Below are 21,169 nucleotides of genomic sequence, written 5' to 3'. Positions count from 1 at the left end.
CTTTGTATGTATGGATTGGATGGAAACTTGGGTTTCTTCCCAACATCTGGGGAAATTTTCAGGTCAATAGTACCCTTGGAAGTATATTTAGTGAGAAAAATGGTGACGTGTTAAATACTTATTTCAGCCACTGTATCTGTTATTCTTTAGCAGTGGTTCTCAAAGTGTGGTATAAGTATCACTCGTGGTACACAAGTTCTCTCTCGTGGTATGCAAAAGAGTGACAATGTCGCCCCGGGCGGCTGCCCTTATCACCCATATCAAAAACTCCTACTGACTAAATGTATGCATCCAGACGTCACTCACTTGAGCCCATGCATATGCTTTTCTGTGAATACTCATGATAATCACTAATATTGTGTAGTTAAAAAAAACACTAAACATTTTAACAGTGTGTAATAGCATTGCCTTATTTCAAATGCAAATGACACAATGCAGCAACGATGATCAGAGAACGAAACAGCCAAACCGATTGCTCTCATGTCATGGCTGTAATTCTCACTGCCCCAGAGGCGGGTAGTTGTACAGTATCTGATAGTTATAATATGCTGTGATGTATTAATGTCTGTTGTCGTGATATATTAATTTCTTCCATCTCCCAGCATTCACGTGCAATTTGTAAGGAAAATGCAACTTCCCATTCAATATAACCACTACTGAAGAATGAAACTTGCATCACACTTTCCCTATATGTTATATATAATATTTTTGTATGCACATTAAGAGTCCAGAAAATTGAGAAATGTGGCCTTATTCTTATAAAAATGGTCACTGCAGTTTATTTTGTAGTTTTCTCGGAAGAAAAGGAAATATGATTATACTTTGGGTCAAAAGTCAGGTTTCAAATTCCAGTCTGAAAGGGCACATGGCTTTCTGAAAGTGACCGTACACATGAGGTCAAACTATAAAGCAGATATCGATGTATTTATCCTTTTTTTCCTGCTCCACCTCCTCCTCTCCCAAATACTGACTAAGCTCTGCTTCTAGCTTTCAAACAGAGTGAACAGATTAAGCTGAGTTAGGCCTACTTTCCATAGATATGATGGTGTGGCACTTTGAAATCCCCCTTTCAACACACACACGCACACACCTACACACGTTTTCAAGAGGAAGTGACACATTTGTTTTTTTCATTTACTATTGAGAGTGAATGACGGTCGAAATTATGTCAGTAACAACACTGTTCAAAGTGTATTTGTTTACCATATCGTTTCAATGCAATCCATGTGTTCTGTTACTTGTCAGGATAGAGACAACGTTGATGGACATGACTATGTGGATTAGAAATGATACCAAGTTTGACCAAGTTATACCTTTATATTCAATTGAATCTTCACTAGTTTTGTATTCATTTGTATGAACCTGCAGTCCTACTGACTGGTGTGAAATTATAAAAGCAAAGCAGGTTCTGCCAATAGCACAATAATGTAAATCTGAACACACAAATTTTATCTAAAAAAAATTATATATATATATATATATATATATATATATATATATATATATATATATATATATTGGAAATGACAATGTGTGGCGCCGCAGTTTAGCACATTTGCCTCACAGTTTTGAGGACTTGGGTTCAAATCCAGCCTCGCTTGTGTGGAGTTTGCATGTTCTCCCCGTGCCTGCATGGGTTTTCTCCGGGTACTCCGGTTTCTTCCCACATTCCAAAAACATGCACGGTAGGTTCATTGAATTAAATTGCTAGTAGGCGTTAATGTGAGTGTGAATGGTTGTTTGTTCATATGTGCCCTGCGATTGGCTGGCAACCAGTTCAGGGTGTACCCCGCATCTCGCCCGAAGATAGCTGGGATAGGGTCCAGCACGCTCGCGAATCTAGTGAGGATAAGTGGTATGGAAAATGGATGGATGCATGGTGACAATTACAATTATTAATCTAATCAAATTACAATCACAATCACAGCCAAACAAAATAAGTAAAATATAAGAGTATTTTTACAAATGTTTATTTATTTATTTTTGCATTTTTCCTCTGTTCCTTTAATAAATCTTGACAGACTTATTTTTGTTTATACTGATATTGCAGGTGCTAGAAAAATTAGCAACTGTGCATATATGAATGGCCTTTGCATTTGGATTACCTGCAGATGTGAAAATAAGAAAGACAGATTTTGAGTCAAGATTGTTTCTTTTGCCTGCGATTGGCTGGCAACCAGTTCAGGGTGTACCCCGCTTCCTGGCCGATGACAGCTGGGAGAGGCTCCAGCACGCCCGCGACCCTAGTGAGGAGAAGCGGCTCAGAAAATGGATGGATGGATGTTTCTTTTGCCCATATTGTTGACGCGCGTTTGAATTGCACCTTCTGTGAAATTGTTGACCTTGTTGTTTTCATTGCCATTCCGACTAAACTGTGACTCACACTGCGTTTAATTTGCAAATCTTTAATTAAGGTCTCTATTCTTGTCTCCAAATGAGAGTCAGAGTCAGGCTTGTTCATGTGTGTATATTTCATGATATTTCATACTATAAGTGCCAAATGTTTCAACTACTATGTATGGCAGCAAGAAGGCACATCCGCCTCACTGTTCTGAGGTTGGGGATTTGAATCCGTGCTCCGGTCTTCCTGTGTGGAGTTTGCGTGTTCTCCCCTGTGCTTGTGTGGTTTTTCTCTGGGTATTCTGGCTTCTTCCCACATTCCAAAATTACAGATGCTATGTTCACTGAATGCTTTTTTTCCCCCTTGGGTGTGAATGTGAGTGTTTGTTTATATGTGCCCTCCGATTGGATGGTGACCAGTCCGGGGTGTACCCCACCTCTCGCTCCAAGTCAGTTGAGATAGGCTCCACCACATCCATAACCTGAGTTAGGATAAGCTGTATAGTAGCTGTTATAGGTGAATAGTAGGCTATTTACAATGCCCATCCAAGCAGCAACAAAAAAAGTGTAAATAAGGAGGAAATATTTTGTCATATCAGTACATATCTGAGTACATATCTGCACTTGATTAATGGATTAAGACAGACTCCGTATATGCAAAACATATTTAAATCAGCTCAGAGTGGCTTTATGACTTTTTAATTGGCTCTGAGATGGAGCCAATCCTTCAAAATCCTACTAACCTTCGATGTGATGCCACTGTTGTTAAGCACCATGCCTACTGTACGTACAGCACATTCTCACAAAGAATTAGTAGAAAATGACAAACAAGTCCGTAGTTCTACTGCATTGACCTGTTCTCTGTCAATTTCCTTTTCTTGCTTGGTGGCTGTTGATCAGTCACTTGCCAGTTAGTGCGGTAGCGGCCTGACATGTCCCAGTTTATATGATCTGTCTTATGCCATCAGAAAAGCAGAACAAACTGACAGATAAGAAACAGGAAAAGAGCTCTTGGAAACATTTATTATGAAATAGTTCAAATAAAGCTTTCAAAAACAGGACTTGCAGTGTACTAAATAATTGGCAGTTTGTTTTCTTGTTCTTTTCAGACATCGTAGCCATGGGAAAAAATTTAATATAAAAAAGCTTGGCAAATAAAACAAAATTAAAGTTCAATGTTCTTTAACACAGCACATTAGGCAAGATTACCAGGAGTTCAATTTACATGAAACATCTCATATATACAATAAAAATGTACATTGATGAGGGTTACAGAGTCTTTGTGAGTGATGAGGCCTTGTGGCATAGCAGTCAATTGCAGTCACATTTCACGTCAAACAAATTCCTCACCCACCCCCCTCGGTTAGCTTTGGGCGTGTTTGTCTGGCAAAGCCATTATCACAACTATTAGCTTGGACGCAGGCACAAGCTACTAGCCGAGCAGCGGCCCGTGCTTCACATGTAACAACAACTGAATGACAAAGACATGTCTCCCTCTGGGTTTGTCATGTCAGAACATACAGCAATGCTTTGCCCACCTTTTACACTACCCCCCACCATTCCCAGGAAGCAAAGTGGGCACTGAACACAAAGCACTCCAATCTGTCACAAATGATCAGAACACAAAAAAGGTGGCCATGCCATCGGTGATTTAACATTGCAAGTAACAGCACTGACCCCGATAAAAGATGGGTGAAAGGTGTGACTGAGGGGGGTCGGCAGGGGCAATTGGTGGTGGGAGTTGGGCAGGTGAGGGGTGAAAAGAAGAGATGGGTTCTTGGGGTGAGGGCATTCACACAATGATGTACCATTATAACTTATACTGTATATCATCTTTGAAGACAAGCAACAAGTCAAGAAACATTTTCTTCCACCCTCTACTCGTATTTTACATGTGCCGTATGTACCTTAAATGGTGCAGAAAGTTTTTTTTTTTTTTTTTTTTTTTTGTCATCATGCTGTGTTAGAAGAAAACAACTCACGAGTATGTCAGCTTGATCGATTGCAGTAGAGAAATCGGCAATGACCTTTCTGGATTAGTGAAAACATGAATATGACTAAAGTAATGACAGTCCCACAAAAGCCAAAATGTTTGTTTGTTGTGTTTTGTGTGTGCATGCAGAACATGAATATCCTATAGTGACTCTCGGGATGATTGATCATCAGTCAAGTTTGCTGTGAGAATTTGTAGAGATAGACGATATTTACTTTTAAGATGAATGGCTTGTCAGCCAAAAATGGCAGACAAACAATGACAGACAAAGAAAAATCTCATATGCGCACACACACATGCACACGCGCACACACACACAGACTCACACACACACGCTTTGATATATGACAGCAACTGCCATGATCAAAACTTAATTTTATGTATGATGGCAAACTTAAGGATGAGGGTGGAAAATATACTCACAGAAATACGAATGTGTACAAACAAATTCAAGATAAATCCTGGTAATTTGCCATCATCTGTGTTTCGGGTTGTATGCTGCAGAAATTTAATCGGAAAACGTCTGAAAAAATATACAAAAAAAAAGAAAAACAAATAACTCACAGTCCAGCAGGTTTACAGACAGCGTTTTGATTTATTTTATTGTTTTGTACAGACAAAACTGGATGCCCTCAAGCATCTAATCTACTCTGCTACTGCTAATATCCAATACCTTAGTTGAGGCCAAAAGTCATTCAGTTCACATATAGAACATAACTTCTGATTTCTTGAGGCGTTATCTCTGCAGGAACAAGCCCCCCACCCCCACGCCTCATGAATGACTTGTGAGGTTTGCGCAAAACCTGTTTTTTAATTTTTTTTAAATGACTCTTAGGTAGGACTTCTAAATTACAGAATGGAGTAGTCACATTTTCCTTTTAAAATATCTTTTGAATTTTTCATTTTTAGACAGTATTGCTCAGTGAATTAGTGTGTTAATGTCATTGAAACCCTTTTAAACCCAAAAGAAAAATGCATCCCCCATACACTGTAATCAGTCCAATTTCCATCATCCACCACATGATCTTGAGACAAAAGTACTTTCTGCATGTACAGTACAAGGACATGGTGAATGATGGTAATCGATAATAATCGCTGGTTTCTCTCCCACTTTGTCATTCACACTGCCAGCATCCTTGTCAGCAAACCCAAGAAGACGAAGAGAAGTGCAACAGACATTCCCCTTAGGTGCAACATTGTCATAGTCCATTACTCTTCTCAAACTTCCCTGCTTCCATCAACCCTCGTATGTACCACTAATCCTGTTATTAATGTGGCAAATGAACCTGCACAAGAAGAACAAGCCCCCCAAGGTTCCTTAATTACGACGGTCAGTACCATTTTTTTTTTTTGCGTAGCCCATCCATTCATTAAACAAAAAGACAAGGCTATCATCAATTTCTTTCTCCTGTTTTTTCTTTCTGTCATCCCTATACACTTGGTGTATAGTTGATTATTATACAGGCTGCTTATTTCCATTCAACTAATACTACATCATAAGTCAAGATGATTACTTTGGGAATACATTGTTCGCCATCAGATAGAATACGGAATAAGTACCTAGTGAAACTGTTCAAAAGGGAGTTCCTATAAAATATCCGCACTGCTGAGGTATGATTTGCACATCAGAGTACAGTGTGTGAAAACTGAACAGTTGGTCCATACTTGGAAGTCCATGTGTGTTTTCTGCCATATTAAGAAGAAAGGGGGAAAAAAATCATCCGCAGCAAATAGATCGTTACACATGACATGTTGGAGCAATGTGGTCGCATCACTGTGAGTCCCATATAAGGCTGGTAATTGTGCACCCACATACAGAGTATTGTCACATTACCATAACAAAGTGAGTGGGAAAAATGGAGCCATCTCACAGTCACGGGTCCCTCACATAATAAACAGTCACCATGGAAATTATTGAAAGGTGAAGAACAGAGAATGTTGTCCAATTGTTAAATTCTCAGTCTCGTATCTCTCAGTGATTTTGTCCCAGCAAATATGAACAGTGACAAGTTAAAGCACGGATTTTAATCAGTTTAGCACGATGCCTAATACACCATCTCGCTGACTACTTATAAGCTTGGTACGCTCGGTGAAATCATATTAATGTGTCCTCAACATGAGCCTTGGGATCTAATCTGCAGTGTGTGGTTAATGTATAGCCACTGGGCACGTGTTATGCTAGTGAACCATACCTGTGTCTCGCGTTTAGATGAGATTAGATTCCATGTTCTTGTCAATATTTTGTACAGGTACCACTCAGTGAAATGCACAAACTGAAAGGAAGTAACTGCTGCTGAAACAGCAGCAATACTATGCTCGGTTTCTTAGAAGCTTGTGTTGCCTTGTGAAAGTAGGACAGCATTTTTATGCTTTTTTACTCACTGTTGTTTCCACCTATGTTGATCCCTAGAGGATAAATAATAAGAGAAAAAAAGACAGACAAGGCAAGGATTGCGCCTATTGCTATCAGCATGCTGGGGGTCTCTCGAAAGCCACACAGAGTGATGATGCCACTTAAAATGTCTCCTATTTCTCTTTCCCAATTTTATCTATTAAAGAAGAGGGAAATACCGCCAGTGGAATTGTCATGCTTTCCTGCCCAGCTCTCGACCTTTTATCCTCTCTCCAGCTACTTGTTAATCAATTTACTTTCAATTTTCTTATTTATTGATTGATGCTGATGCTGCATAGAAGTGACTCCAGAGAACTGAAATAGAATGGCTTTTCAATCTAGGAGTAAAAAAAAAAAATCAATTCAAAAGCTATTCCCCAAAAGCTTTAGCCATGTCTTTACCTTAAATATCCTTGTTCGCTTAGTTGCTTATTTCACGCTAACATCAAACAACAGGAAATGATTGATGACTTTAGTTATTCATCAGAAAACAATGTAAAGACTAAATTCAGGCAATTTTCCACATTGGTGCTTTACACTGCAATTCAGTGCAATAATTTTTAATACCATTCACTTTTTCAAGAATGTATTAATTACATAGGTCAAGAATGCACATGATTTTACTGTGCAAAAACAAACAAAAAAAAACATGAAAATTTGGATTCAACAAAAGCATTGAAAATATAGTCTTCATCCCCAGTGCTTTCTAAATATCTTACCATAATCGATAACAGCCATTTAAACCTCGAATATAAATACCTCAGCGAGATGACGTGGAATTGATATGACCGTAAAACAACCACCTGTTTTGAAGTCAGCAAGCTCCCAAAGACTGGTGCTCGGTACAAGGAGAGCAATGATTAATTATTTTTCATGTACTCAGAAGAACTTGAAATTTTAAAAAAGACTTCCAACAGTTATGACAATGATTTTATATTTTTTAATAAAATCATTCCATATGATAATGAGAAGAAGCAAATAAATGTCTAGTCAAAATGAATAGACTGGGAGATTAAAAGAAGAGTGAGGCACAATCGAAGGTCAGTTTTGACCCGCGTATACATAAACATAATCAATCAAGTAAGCCGAGATTGTTGGAGAACAGGTGCGCTGAAGTGTCTGCATTATTTGCTCTGGCACAACATAAAATACAATGTGTTTGTGTGCTCCTTTTCATCATGTGTCAGAATTATAGATCCCAATAAGTCTTTCAGAAAGCAAGGCGTGAGTGAAAGAATCAATGAAGACGTGCTTACTATATAGTGTCATATCTCATGTGCTATCCTGGTTGTCACACCCCACAACCACCCATGTCATCACCTTGTCTCCTCCCCCACCACACTCGCCAGCAGCCACGCACTCACACTAACGGCTGTCTGGGAAACGATGGCAAACTGACTGCTATCTCTCGCACAAAAAGGCATTAAATACTCGTCCACATGCAGTGACCCGGAGGTACACATCGACATCGAGTCTCGCACAGCATCACCCTAGTAATTCCTCTTACTCTCCTGGCTAGACTTATCACTCTCATCTCTACCTGCCGATATCAATCTTCCCTGGGCAGCCGCAGCATCGTTAGAAGAGAGTATTTCACTTACAACGCCAACATAGATTTCACTCCTTTCTTTTCATGCCTTGCATGGACCACTGCAGGTTGGCGGAGTGCCAGGCATTGGCGTATAGGTCAACACTGCCACCTAAAGGTTCAGTACCACTACCAATCAAGCCTGAGCCACTGACAACTCTCACTTGGCCCTCCCTCTGTCCTCTTTCTCGTCCCCCACCTCAACTGCTCCCTGTATTTGTCCATGTGTGTTAGATTAGAACTGTTTGTTGTGGAGTGTGGCTTTATTAGCAGAAAAATTAATAAGGCTTTGACCCCCCCCACCCAAAAAAAAAAGCAGCATGGATTATGTTTAAATTTGAGGCTCATTATTGACTAATCCTTTTTGAATTGGATGTGTATCAAGTCCCAGATAAGCCTCCATCAGTTTGTTAGTGTGCTTTGAGAGGAAAAATGTAATTTCGGCTTTGATGATGTGGCAAAGACCCGTCTGTGACGTTCACATTTGACACTATGGCGGACTAATTGTTACTTATTTTTGCTTACAGCTATTTAAAAGGTTGCAGGGTCTTGTGTGATATCACAGTACATGCTCGAACACTGAAACAAACAAAAAACATGAATGCACTCAAGAGTTTTATGAGAAGTGAAACGTCTGCTATCTTTTTAGAGATTGTGTACCTGTTGTCAGGTTTGAGTAGACAGGCAAGAAAAAAATGTTTCTTTCACAAAGAACAGTGGTTCACAAGAGATAAATGCACAGTTGTTGTTGTTTTTTTTTAACCAATGATCTATCCTGGTTGCAGAATACATAAATAAGGCAGCCACTCACCCATTTACATTTTGATAATTGAAACTAATACAAACTTTCATGACACAACCACGAGTCTTTGATTGTACCACCAAATTATGTATGTGACAGAAGAGTCCATAAAATCTATAATTAGTGGATGTCTTTTTTTTTTCATTTAGGGTTAAGTTTGATCATTTGGAAAATCCGTGTGCTTCATTTACTTTATTGTTGCATCAGTAACTGAAGTGTGAGTCTTAAATCGTAACTGGCACTTTAGCACTGTGGAACAGGGCAGTTATAGGCACTACTTATAGACCAGTAAAAGTGCTCTTTTACCTGCTGTCTGGTGTGCATGGGCGCCTTCGTCTTGAACCCTCCTTGGGAGCTGCACTCTGAGGCACTGAAGTGGTCGGAGCTTGTGGAGGACCGCTTGGAAAGGGTGTCACAGCCCCCAACAAACGTGTTATCCAGTGGCAGCTCCTGAATCACATGATGCTTCTTCACTGAGACCGGCGTGTCAGCCTTGAGGTGGAAAGCTGATTGCGGGGAGGCAGATTTGTAGTGTCGGGCCAGGTCAGGGCTGCTTGGTTTGAAGGTGGTCGTAGGTGTGGCATTCCAATCAAAACGTCCAATCCCTTGCTCTTCCAGTTCGGTGGGCAGACTGATGGTTCCGTTGATTGGCTCATGGGCGGGGTCATCAGGTTTGTTTCCCTCAATGGTAACAAAGTTGAGCAAGGAGCTCTTTGGAGATTTCCTTTTCTTGCGCCTTTTCTTCTTATTTTGCTTGTTCTCTGTGTTTGGTGACATCCACTCTGTCCCCTGTTTTTTCCTCTGTGCAGCTTTGAACCTGGAAGTGTGCCGGCAGCGCAGCAGGACAGTCACAAAGATGACAATAATCACAACTAAGGCACCAGTCACAAAGGCTATCATTATTGTTAAATAGTCCCCACTTTGATAAATTTCACTGCTTTCGCTGATGTTGCGCTCGATCGGGGTTTCCATCCTACGCCGGATGAGATCATTGATAAGACTGTAGTTGCCGACAGTATCATTGACATAAAGGAATACCAGCACCAGAGTATGGAGGGACTTTGGATATCCTAAATCACTGATGTTGACCACTAATCTGTGTAATCCTATGTCGCTCACTGCTGGCTTTTCCTCCAGGGTGATGTTCCCAGTGACTGGGTCAATCCTGAACAGACCCTTGTTGTTGCCATGCACAATAGTGTATTTCAGTTCAGCGTTCATCCCTGTATCAGCATCTACTGCAAATACCTCTGCAACCACAGATCCAGGGATGGAGGACAGAGGGACGAGCTTAAACGATGTGTTCGACGGGGGTGAGATGACAACGGGGGTGTTGTCGTTCACATCAATGACATTGATGGTCACCTTGGCAGCTGAGGAGCAAGGAGGCCTGCCACTGTCCACAGCCCTGACATCAAAAGTGTACGAACTCTGTTGCTCTCGATCAAATGACACATTGGACTTTATAACACCAGAGAAAGGATCCAATATGAAGTTTTCGTTGTCGTTCAGAATGGAAAGAGAAACAGCAGCATTTTCTCCAGCATCAGAATCTGTCACGGTTATCACCCCGACTGTGCTGTATTTAGGAAGATTCTCAGATACAAAAAACTGAAAGTGGTTATGTGTAAACTTTGGGTTGTTGTCATTTTCATCCAACACAGTTACAATGACAGCTGCTTGTGTCTGCAGGGGCGGGGTGCCATTATCTCTTGCCGTTATCGTGAACAGGAACTTGTCTTGATCCTCACGGTCGAAAACTCTGGATGCAGTCAGAACCCCTGTTTTGCGATCAAGGTCAAAGAATGATGCATTTGGTCCGAGCTGATAAACGATCTCTGCATTTTTTCCGCTGTCCTCATCCGTGGCACTAAGAGTGGTCAGGAACAGGTCCCGTTTGTTGTTCTCCATGACAGCCAGCTCAATGACGGGTTGAGTGAAAATAGGTGCGTTGTCATTCTCGTCCTCCAGCCTCACTCTCACTAAAGCAGTCTGATTTAAACTCGGTTTTCCAGAATCAGAAGCCACAATTTTGAAGTTATATTCCTTGGTCCCTTCATAGTCAAGCAGTGCGGATGTCTCCAACAGATACTGGTTGTCATACACAGCTTTGAGATGGAAGGGCACATCCTTCTCGATGAAGCAAATGACCTTGCCGTTGATGTCAGTGTCTTTGTCTGACACTGTAATGAGGGCTATCTTGGTATTGATGGGATCCTTCTCAGAGAGGAAAACAGTTCCATTAATGGGACTGATGATATATCTCAAGTCTATATTTGGGGGATTGTCATTCACATCAGTCACATTTATTGAGATGATAGCTCTGGCAGGGCTTGGGCTGCCATCACTAGCCACAACAGAGAGCTTATGTATTGCAGTCTCTTCCCTGTCCAGAGGCCTCTGCACAGTGATTAAGCCAGATGCCGAATTCAGTGCAAAGAGCCTCTTTGTAACTGGTGACACCTGAGTGCCAAATACATATCGAATCTCTGCATTGGCCCCTACATCTGCATCTGTGGCCTGAAGCTGCACAACAGATGTGCCAATAGGGGAATTCTCCGGAATATGCACCTCTACCTGACTTTCTTTAAAGACAGGTCTGTTATCGTTGACATCTGTTACGGTCACTTGGAGAATGGCAGTGCTGGATTTCTGTGGGCTGCCACCGTCCTCCACTTTAATCTTCATCACATACGTATCCTTCTGCTCTCTGTCCAGATTCTGCTGCACAATGAGCTGGGGCCACTTCTCCCCCTCAGGCGTTTCCACTATGTCTAAGCCAAAGGCACTTTGCCCATTGATCAGCTCATATTTGTGGACGCTGTTTGGACCAGTGTCTGGGTCAGTGGCCGAAGGAATAGCAAAGCGACTGTTAATGAGCGTGTTCTCTGGTATGGAGATGTTGATCACTGGGGATGGGAACATGGGAGCATTATCATTTGTGTCTCTGACGATTATTTTGATTTTAATCAGCCTGAAATAATCATTAGGCAGGATGACCACTTCAATTTCAAAGGAGCACTCGCTGTCCTCAAAGGAGGGACCAGGGCATAACTTCTCCCTATCTATTCGGTTTGATGTTGTGAATATCTCACCGGTGCTGCTCAGAACGCGGACCAGAGGGTTATCTCCTGCTTTGGAGACCAGCCGGTATACAAGATTAGCACTTGCTCCAGTGGCAGCATTTGTATGGGAAATGTTAAGGTCCCTCGGTATATTTCCAATGAGGACATTTTCTTGCAGCTCCTCCCTGATGGGGTAGATGAGTTCTTGGGCTATTGAAGGATCTAACCATATGCAAGCAAGCAGAGCACCCAGCAGGTAATAGTCTTTAAGATCCATGACAGAAGCGAGGCAAAAGTTTGTAAGAAAACTTTGTAGCAGACTTCTCACTAATGACAGGAATCTTCCAACCCTGAAAATACAAAAAGAGAATGTTTCAGACAATACATTACACACTTTACACAAGGCATAGTGATCATATCAAAATGACACACACACCACCCCCTATAACCATTTATCTTAACCACGTTAAAAATAATGAGCCATTTTTAATTTGTTCCACCTTTTGAATGAAAATATGGCATCCGTAAATCTATGTTCTTTGAAAAACATTCCATAGAATACTTAAACAGTTTTAACTGTCATGATTCAGAAATATGATTGCCTATTGCAATGTATGTGATACTACATTTATTACAGGTTTTAAAATACCATTATATTGTACTCATTATAATGACCTGGTTGAAGTTTCATAACTCTGCCATTTAAATTTTAGGTCAACAAATTGAAAAACTAAACAAATTTAAGAAATGTATTTAAAAACACATTTCTGAATCAGGCCTAGTATGTTTTATCTGCCCAAAAATGTCTAAAGGAACAATTCAGAGAAAGTCAACATCATAACACTGCATCAACCATTTAGGTTGCTATTTTTGTGTCTTGCTCCATTAGGACACACTAAACAGCCCGATGTTAACAAAACGTCACCACACGTTACACCCTCTCATTAGTTTTACAGATAAATTGCTCAAATTAAAGAGTTGAGTTGTGTGTGGGCTCCTGAATGAATGACCGCATATGTGTAAAGCTTTTCAAACATAACCAGAAGGAATTTTTTTTTAATTCTCAGCAGGAAACTCAGATCTGTTCTTCGTTATAGTGTACACACCCAAAATCAGCAATATAACGCGAGAAAAAATGGATTTATGCCAGCTCATAGTCCTTTGAAGACATTCCTCATAGGCATTGGCGTTCTTTGGCATTGGTAATTAGGTGCGCGGAAAATGGAAAATTGAGTTGCACTAACAACGTGCGTGCCTCAGTTATTTCCTATCGAATTTAACTTCACTAATGGAAAGGATGTAAGCATGTCACCTGCGGCTGTTGCGGTGATCAGCGTCTCATCTTCCAGCAAGCAGGTGGGCAGTGGGTTTTTTAATTTTTTTTTTTTTTTTATGAGCTCCCGGTTGACGTCCCGTGAAAAACGCACTTACTACCTGTAAACGTGAAAGCGCCGGCAAGATGAACACAAGAGGACCCACTCTTATCCCCTCATGTCTCAAGTCCATGGGGCTTCATCGTCACTCCACCATGGCATGCAGCCCATGGATTAAGGCAAAAAAAAAAAAAAAAAAAAAAGAGGTGTAAAATGTCCGATTCTGTGAGCCTAGTTGCTGCAAAATTCAAACAAGAGGCTTTCAATGTCAACGTTTACGCGCCACTCATCCTTGCGCCCTCACTCACGGAGCTGGTGATTTTGCTTCAACTCTCTCTTTCCCTCGCTCTTCTGTCGAGCCGCAGGAGGAGTGGTGAAGTACACGGACGCCCACTCACCCCGCCGAATCATCTCCATTGGTCAAGCCGGCTCTCTTTCAGCAGCGTCGACAGGCGGAGTACGAACAAGATTGGCCCGGAAGAACGTCACTTATAACGGGTCGCAGGGCTGTGCGCGGTGGGATGCTCCGCGAAGATGCTGCAGGCTGCGGAGACGTTTCACCATCACCCCCCCCCCCCCCCCCCACCCCCCAAAAAAATAAACCTAGAGTAAATATTATTTCTAAAATAAGATAGTCATTGTCCTCTCACTATATGTATGCAGGTGTATCCGTAGTAGTTCACATAGGGTGCCTCAAAGTCAAAAGCCAACCTGTTAGGCTGTAGTCGGGATGGGTGAGCAACGACACCAGTCTGAATCACTTACCCCAAAAATATGCTGTGCTAATCCATGAATATGTCTTGCTAAAGCATTACATCTGCAACAGAGACACACTTGATTGAAGTCAAGAAGGGGGAGCTGTCTCTAAGCATGTTTGCACGGGCGGCATATTTGCCTTGTGTCCTCTGCACTTGGCAGCCTGCAGGCAATCATCAGCATTTGTCTCCAAGTAATAACCTTGACAGTCATTCCACTCATCAAAGTCAGACAGTTCTGTGCGTCTCTGTGTGTGTTTATATATATATATATATATATATATATATATATATATATATATATATATATATATATATATATATATATATATATATATATAAAATTTAAAGTTTATTGCCTCATCTCAATCAATCAAAGAAGCAATGATGTGACTTTGGAATTGCACACAAAAGCAGATTGCGCACAAATGGAGTCAATCTCATTTGACGTTTCATTGCAACAACAACAACAACAACAAAGAAAATCTGAATCCCGGAACAATCAGAAGTGACTAGGTAACAGCAGAGAACAGCAAAATGCAAAATTATTATCAGCCTTACAGAACAAGTCGTCATTAAATTCCCTCTGCCATGCTATAATTAATTCCAATGCAGTGTATAACCCTCAAAATCATCCACGGCTGTCTGTGCTGCTGCTGTGGAACGCAACATGTTTAAACCAAAGGCTGTAGTGGTCTGTCATGGTGAACACTGCCATCTTGAGGCCCGTTTTCCCATATTAATTGAACTGTGCCATGGGACTATGCAGTCAGCTTGGATTCTCAAAGCAACACCTTGTCTCATTTCAAACCAAGGCGATGCATGATCATAGAATGAATAACACAATGAACCACCCGATAATGTTAATGAAGGCACAGAATACACCCTCATTCTGAAATAAAGTCATGAAACCTTTGTGTTGAGGTTAGAACTGAAATGAATTAATGAAACCTTTTGTGTTGAGGTTAGAACTAGACTGCACGTCTCATGAGTGACTCGTTGCCTGTTTAGCAGTCTATTAGCACAACAAACCTGGTGGCGGGACCCTTTTTTTCAGTTCAATCTATCAGTGTTCTTTTGCAATCAGGAAACGCTGCGAACTATCACTTCCGTTCCGAATCTGTCTGAATGTAATGGGGGAGCGAAATAATGTAACTTTCAGGAGTCAAGTCAAGTGTTGGGGAGCCTTATTTCAGGCTTTGGAGATTCTAACTGTATGTGTGTGGATTCCCAGCAATATACTTTTTACTAAGGTTTGGTATCACCGTCAACAGTCATCAACAAAAGGAAATTGCACATTCTACGTACACACAGAGGCGTACACACACACACAGACATAATATTGCCCAAAGTATTCGCTTACCTGCCCTGACTCACAAATGAATTGAAGTGATATTCAGTCCACCCTTTGCAGCTATAACATCTTGAACTATTGTGGGAAAGGTTTCAACAAAGTGTAGGGGTGAGTTCATGGGAATTTTTGACCATTTTTCCAGAAGCACATTTGTGAGGTTATACACTGATGTTGGACGAGAAGGCCTGGCTCTCAGTCTCTGCCCTTCTGCCCATCCAAAAGTGTTCTCCAGGGTTGATGTCAGGATTGTGCAGGCCATTCAAGTTCATCTACATCAAACTCTCTCATCCATGTCTTTATGTACCTTGATTTATGCACTGATGCACAGTCATGTTGGAACAGGAAGGGGTCATCTCCCAACTGTTCCTACAAATTTGGAATATAGGGCGCCACGGTGACCGACTGGTTAGCACGTCTGCCTCACAATTCTGAGGACCGGGGTTAAAATCTCGGCCCCCCCTGTATAGAGTTTCCATGTTTTCCCTGTGCTAGCATGGGTTTTCGCCGGGTACTCCCGTTTCCTCCAACATCCCGAAAACATGCATTGTAGGTTAATTGAAGACTCTAAATTGCCCGTAGGTGTGAATGTGAGTGCCAATGGTTGTTTGTTTATATGTGCCCTGCGATTGGCTGGCGATCAGTTCAGGGTGTACCCTGCCTCTCGCCTGGAGTTAGTTTGGGATAGGCTCCAGCACACCTGCTACCCTAGTGAGGACAAGCTGTACTGAAAATGGATATATAAATATGTGTGTGTTTGTGTGTTATAAGAGGGTGTGCACACTAACCAGTCACATTCAAGCTCATGTTAAATGTGAGTCAGCACCCACCTGCCACCATTTAAAGTTCCCTCTAATCAGCCCAAATAAAGTTCAGATATTCGAGTAGGCTTTATCTGACATTTTTTTCAATCAGATCTTACAGCACAAGCCATGGTACACAGAGAGCTTCTGCAGCATCAGAGGGATTTTTCAAAAGTATCAGTCAGAAGAAGGGTGCAAAAGAATTTCCAATACATTAGCTGTACGATGGAACACAGTGAAGACAGTCATCATCAAGTGGAGAAAATATGGTACAACAGTTACAGTGTATTACCAAAAACTGGACGTTCCTTTAAAAGAGACGAGGCTGCCAAGAGGCCGACAAAAACATCGAAGGCGCTGCAGAAAATTATTGGCTAGTTCTGGTTGTTTAATAGATGTCTACTGTCTTTCACATATGTTTGGGCTATGCCATGGGGTAGGGCGGCAAGACAGAAAACCTTATTTTACAAAGAAAAAAAAAACATACACACACTTGAAATCTCCCAAATGCATGTGGGAATATGTGTTATGGTCTGATGATATCAAGGTAGAACTTTTTGGCCATCATTCCAAAAGGTATGTTTGGAAAAAACACAAAGCTGCTGATCATAAAAATCATGTTTTAAAAAACCTTAAAGGTCTCATACTTTACCAAACCAATTTCTTCTAGTATTTGGGATGTAATATTGTCTGTGTGGTGCCTCAATAAACATGTGAAATACGAATTAAAATCGTCCACCCATTTCTGAGTTCCAGACGTTTTCTGCCGAGAGGCCTGAAAACAGGTCACTCGAATTTATCAAGCTTATTTACGTCACAACAACAACAAAATAACAGGCTAATTAATATGTATTTAGAGATATTAATGCACGTCCACACAGGACGCCATGTCTAAACCGGAGTTAGTATGTCACAGCACACGTCACTTCAGAACGTGGGCAGGATAGAAGTATATTATTATGAATAACATCCCAGCTATCATCGGGCAGGAGGCGGGGTACACCCTGAACTGGTTGCCAGCCAATCGCGGGGCACATACAAACAAACAACCATTCTCACTCACATTCACACCTACGGGGAATTTAGAGTTGTCAATTAACCTACCATGCATGTTTTTTGGGATGTGGGAGGAAACCGGAGTGCCCAGAGAAAACCCACGCAGGCACGGGGAGAACATGCAAACTCCACACAGGCGGGTCCGGGGATTGAACCCAGCTCCTCAGAACTGTGAGGCAAACGCTCTAACCAGTCGTCCACCGTGCCGCCATGAGTAACATCCATCCATCCATTTTCTGAGCCGCTTCTCCTCACTAGGGTCGCGGGCGTGCTGGAGCTTATCCCAGCTGTCATCGGGCAGGAGGCGGGGTACTCCCTGAACTGGTTGCCAGCCAATTGCAGGGCACATACAAACAAACAACCAGTCGCACTCACATGCACACCTACGGGAAATTTAGAGTCTCCAATTAATGCATGTTTTTGGGATGTGGGAGGAAACCGGAGTGCCCGGAGAAAACCCACGCAGGCACGGGGAGAACATGCAAACTCCACACAGGCGGGGCCAGGGATTGAACCCAGGTCCTCAGAACTATGAGGCTGACGCTCTAACCAGTCGTCCACCGTGCCGCCCATGAGTAACATTATTACAGTAATATTTTTAATATAAGATAACCTTCATTGGTCCCGCAATGGGGAAATTTGTATTAGTTCAGCAGCAAGTGTGCATATAAAAATTATAGTAAATGTGTTATATAACTGACATGCAAGAGAGGACATACAAAAAGTACATTGCACAAAATAGAAACCAAAACTATTGTCCATACATAAACTATCCAATTCAATCTATCAGAAATGTTATTTGTTTGTTTGCAAAATAGAGTAGTGTGTTTTAATGTCGATGTCTGCTTTAAAAGACTTTTGGGGTTGTTTTTGTTACCAGGGTTGAAAACAGAACTGGCAAAAAGTGAATTAATCCATAGACATAGATATTTTGGATGATGGAACGTTAAAATCTCAGATACTGGTGCTTTGATTCAGGCTGCAATTGGGTCCACCATTACAAGGTTGATGTAATAAAAATGATTATGACTGTTGCAAGGTAATTTTCTTGACAAACTATGGAAATTCAGATACATTTGGAAAAATTGTTCTGGAAGTGAATTTTTATAGGTTGGCAGCTCTGTGAACTTTGAGGTTAATCAGAAACACTGGTGGCAGGTGTGCGTTGACTCCCATTTAACACCAGTTTCGATGTGATTGGAAACAAAGCCACATCCCCAGTTATAAAAGGGTGTGATTGATTCATTTTGAACAAAGACACATTGTCTGTTATAAGAGGGTATGCACATTAGTGTAACCACATTTATCTCAGTTGTTTAATTTTACACCCCTTCTCTAAAATATTTTTTTTCCCATTAAGTTGTGCATGTTATAGGTCACATTAATGAATCGTTTTGAATTGATTAAGTTAGCTCTAATTTTCTTACATTACAAAAACCTGTCATTTGAAGGTTTGTGTGTTTTTGTTTTTACATCCACTGTATGTACAGGCAAACGTATGTAAGTAGAACAAAGGTCAAGAACACAGTATTTGTGGATAAGGGAATGCTTCAGAACGGAATAACACCTTCATCACTTATAACTACTTACAGAATAGTGCATGCAGGGTCACAGTGAGGACCTATCCTAACTGACATTGGTGGAAGTGGGGCTGTGGCTGTCACTGTCTTCAGAGTAACAGAATATACTGTATATTGTCAATTTAGCTTGTCACAGTCAGGGTGGGGACATTAGTTGTTTTTTTTCTCCACAATTTCAGTTCCCAGGTGTCTTAATGTCTGTAATTTGCTTTCATCAAAGTAACCCAAGGATAAGGATTAATAACACACTTTTCGCTCTATTTTTCTCGTCTTTTCTGTTTTAAAGGTGCATTTCTGTCTTAAATTAATTCTTGCTCACACCGCTCTCCTTGCTGCCGGCCAATGCCGAGTAATCCTTTTGTTACCATGACAACCAGGGGCAGAACTAAGGCCACATCACACTCACGCATGGAGAAATTCAGAATGAAAGACGTGTGGCACTCGAGCTTGGTTGGTGGGGACAATACCTTGCTCAAGGGCACCTGGACAGTAGTCAGCAAACAGACTACCATCTCCCCAACAACTAGCAACACTAACACCATCCATCCATCCATCCATTTTCTGAGCCGCTTCTCCTCACTAGGGTCGCGGGCATGCTGGAGCCAATACCAGCGAGCAGGAGGCGGGGTCCACCCTGAACTGGTTGCCAGCCAATCGCAGGGCACATACAAACAAACAACCATTCACACCTCTGGGCAATTTAGAGTCTTCAATTAACCTACAATGCATGTTTTTGGGATGTGGGAGGAAACCGGAGTGCCCGGAGAAAACCCACGCAGGCACGGGGAGAACATGCAAACTCCACACAGGCGGGGCCGGGGATTGAACCCCGGTCCTCATAACTGTGAGGCAGATGCTCTAACCAGTCTGCCACCGTACCGCCCAACACCAACACCATTTTTTGAAAATATTTTTTTGTCGATAGGGGACTCACTTCTTTCCATGTATGAGATCATGTAGCAAACCTTGCTTTGCATTTGTATGTGTTATTTTACTTTAGCATGTGTTTAAGTACTGTAATTCAAAATGTTATTTGCATTTGCTTTGAATACCTTTTTACTTTAAAATAAATTTATATAACAGCTGTGGTAGGTGAATTAGAAGAATGAATATTATTAACAAATAATACCAATGTTTGCAATATCATAATAGTGGTTTTTAACATAATCATCTTGCAGTCTCTTCAAAACTATAGCTATTTAATAATCAGTCCATTGGCATTATGTAGACTGAGAACACAGACAAAAAGAGATGTGTATCTTTGTTGAGATTCCACTGATGTGCACATTTGCTCAAGGTCAGGATCAGACTGTTCAAAGAACAGAGCAGAAGGTTCTTTCAGCCGCTCCAGCAGTCTCTTGCTTCTCTTTCTTACCCAGAGTCTCTTGCTTGCATGTCATTCAGTAGAGAATGAAAAGAAATAGTTGACCTTATTCAATGCACCGTCTGGAAAATAATAACTCAAATGTGCCACAAAGATGGGGCCCAAGCCCAAGCACTCTGCATTAAAAGACAAGCCTTTGGAGGTTGTTTTTTTTTTTTCTCAAAAGAAAAAACAGATTACCCCATGATGGGACTGGCCCATTACAGCGAAACAAATAAAAGATAATAAAGTTTCTAAAATATTCGAGATTATTGTTAATTAATTGGTGAGTCCTGTTGCCACTCTCCAGGTTACCCAACATCCGAGTTGGAATCTCAAAGAACTGGAAAACGTTCACTTGGGCAGAGCATTTAAAATAAGCTCTTCCGCCAAATTACAAATGTTTAGCACATGCAAATTATCCAAGATTCATAAAAGCATTAAACCAAACAACGTATAAAAATGAAAATCCTAAATCCATTAACTGTAACACTTATAAATCTTTCATAAATGAAGTCGCATACTAATTATTCAGGTATCAATTTAGTGGATTTAGGCTACTACATTGTAAAGTAAACTTTTAAGCGATGCCTGATTGGTATTCACTGTCCGCAGCATAAGTGATGCCAATTATCCACTGGGTCATTACTGTTCTTGTTAGAGGGCTCAAAGGCAAAAGGCCAAGATTTTCATTAGCAGCTGCAGTGA

The 21,169-nt window shown here is 41.2% G+C and overlaps 1 protein-coding gene and 1 long non-coding RNA gene across 8 annotated transcripts in view; one reads left to right on the top strand and one right to left on the bottom strand.

Annotated features, from left to right (window-relative positions):
* LOC133472183 (protocadherin-9) overlaps positions 1 to 13,911 on the bottom strand; it is a 254,796-nt gene extending 240,885 nt beyond the window's left edge. For 3 of the 7 annotated variants that reach the window (XR_009786634.1, XR_009786635.1, XM_061762734.1), the window contains exons 1-2: positions 13,493 to 13,911; positions 9,422 to 12,530 (exon numbers count right to left, since the gene is read on the bottom strand). Coding sequence is in view for 5 of the 7 variants with exons in the window: in XM_061762734.1 (XP_061618718.1) it covers positions 9,422 to 12,457 (3,036 nt within the window). In the remaining 2 variants the exon portion in view is untranslated. The remainder of the gene's footprint in view (positions 1 to 9,421; positions 12,531 to 13,492) is intronic. The other 4 variants (XM_061762716.1, XM_061762707.1, XM_061762687.1 and 1 more) reach the window with 3 other exon arrangements.
* Positions 1 to 14,077, top strand: part of LOC133472200 (uncharacterized) — a 43,691-nt gene extending 29,614 nt beyond the window's left edge. The window contains exon 3 of the long non-coding RNA XR_009786636.1: positions 13,919 to 14,077. This is a non-coding gene — a long non-coding RNA (uncharacterized LOC133472200). The remainder of the gene's footprint in view (positions 1 to 13,918) is intronic.
* Positions 14,078 to 21,169: the final 7,092 nt, after the last annotated feature.

Source organism: Phyllopteryx taeniolatus, chromosome 2 (assembly GCF_024500385.1).
Source record: "Phyllopteryx taeniolatus isolate TA_2022b chromosome 2, UOR_Ptae_1.2, whole genome shotgun sequence".
Classification (NCBI taxonomy): Eukaryota; Metazoa; Chordata; class Actinopteri; order Syngnathiformes; family Syngnathidae; genus Phyllopteryx; species Phyllopteryx taeniolatus.
The sequence above is the reverse complement of the archived record's forward strand: the minus strand, read 5'-3'. Positions and strand labels throughout refer to the sequence as shown.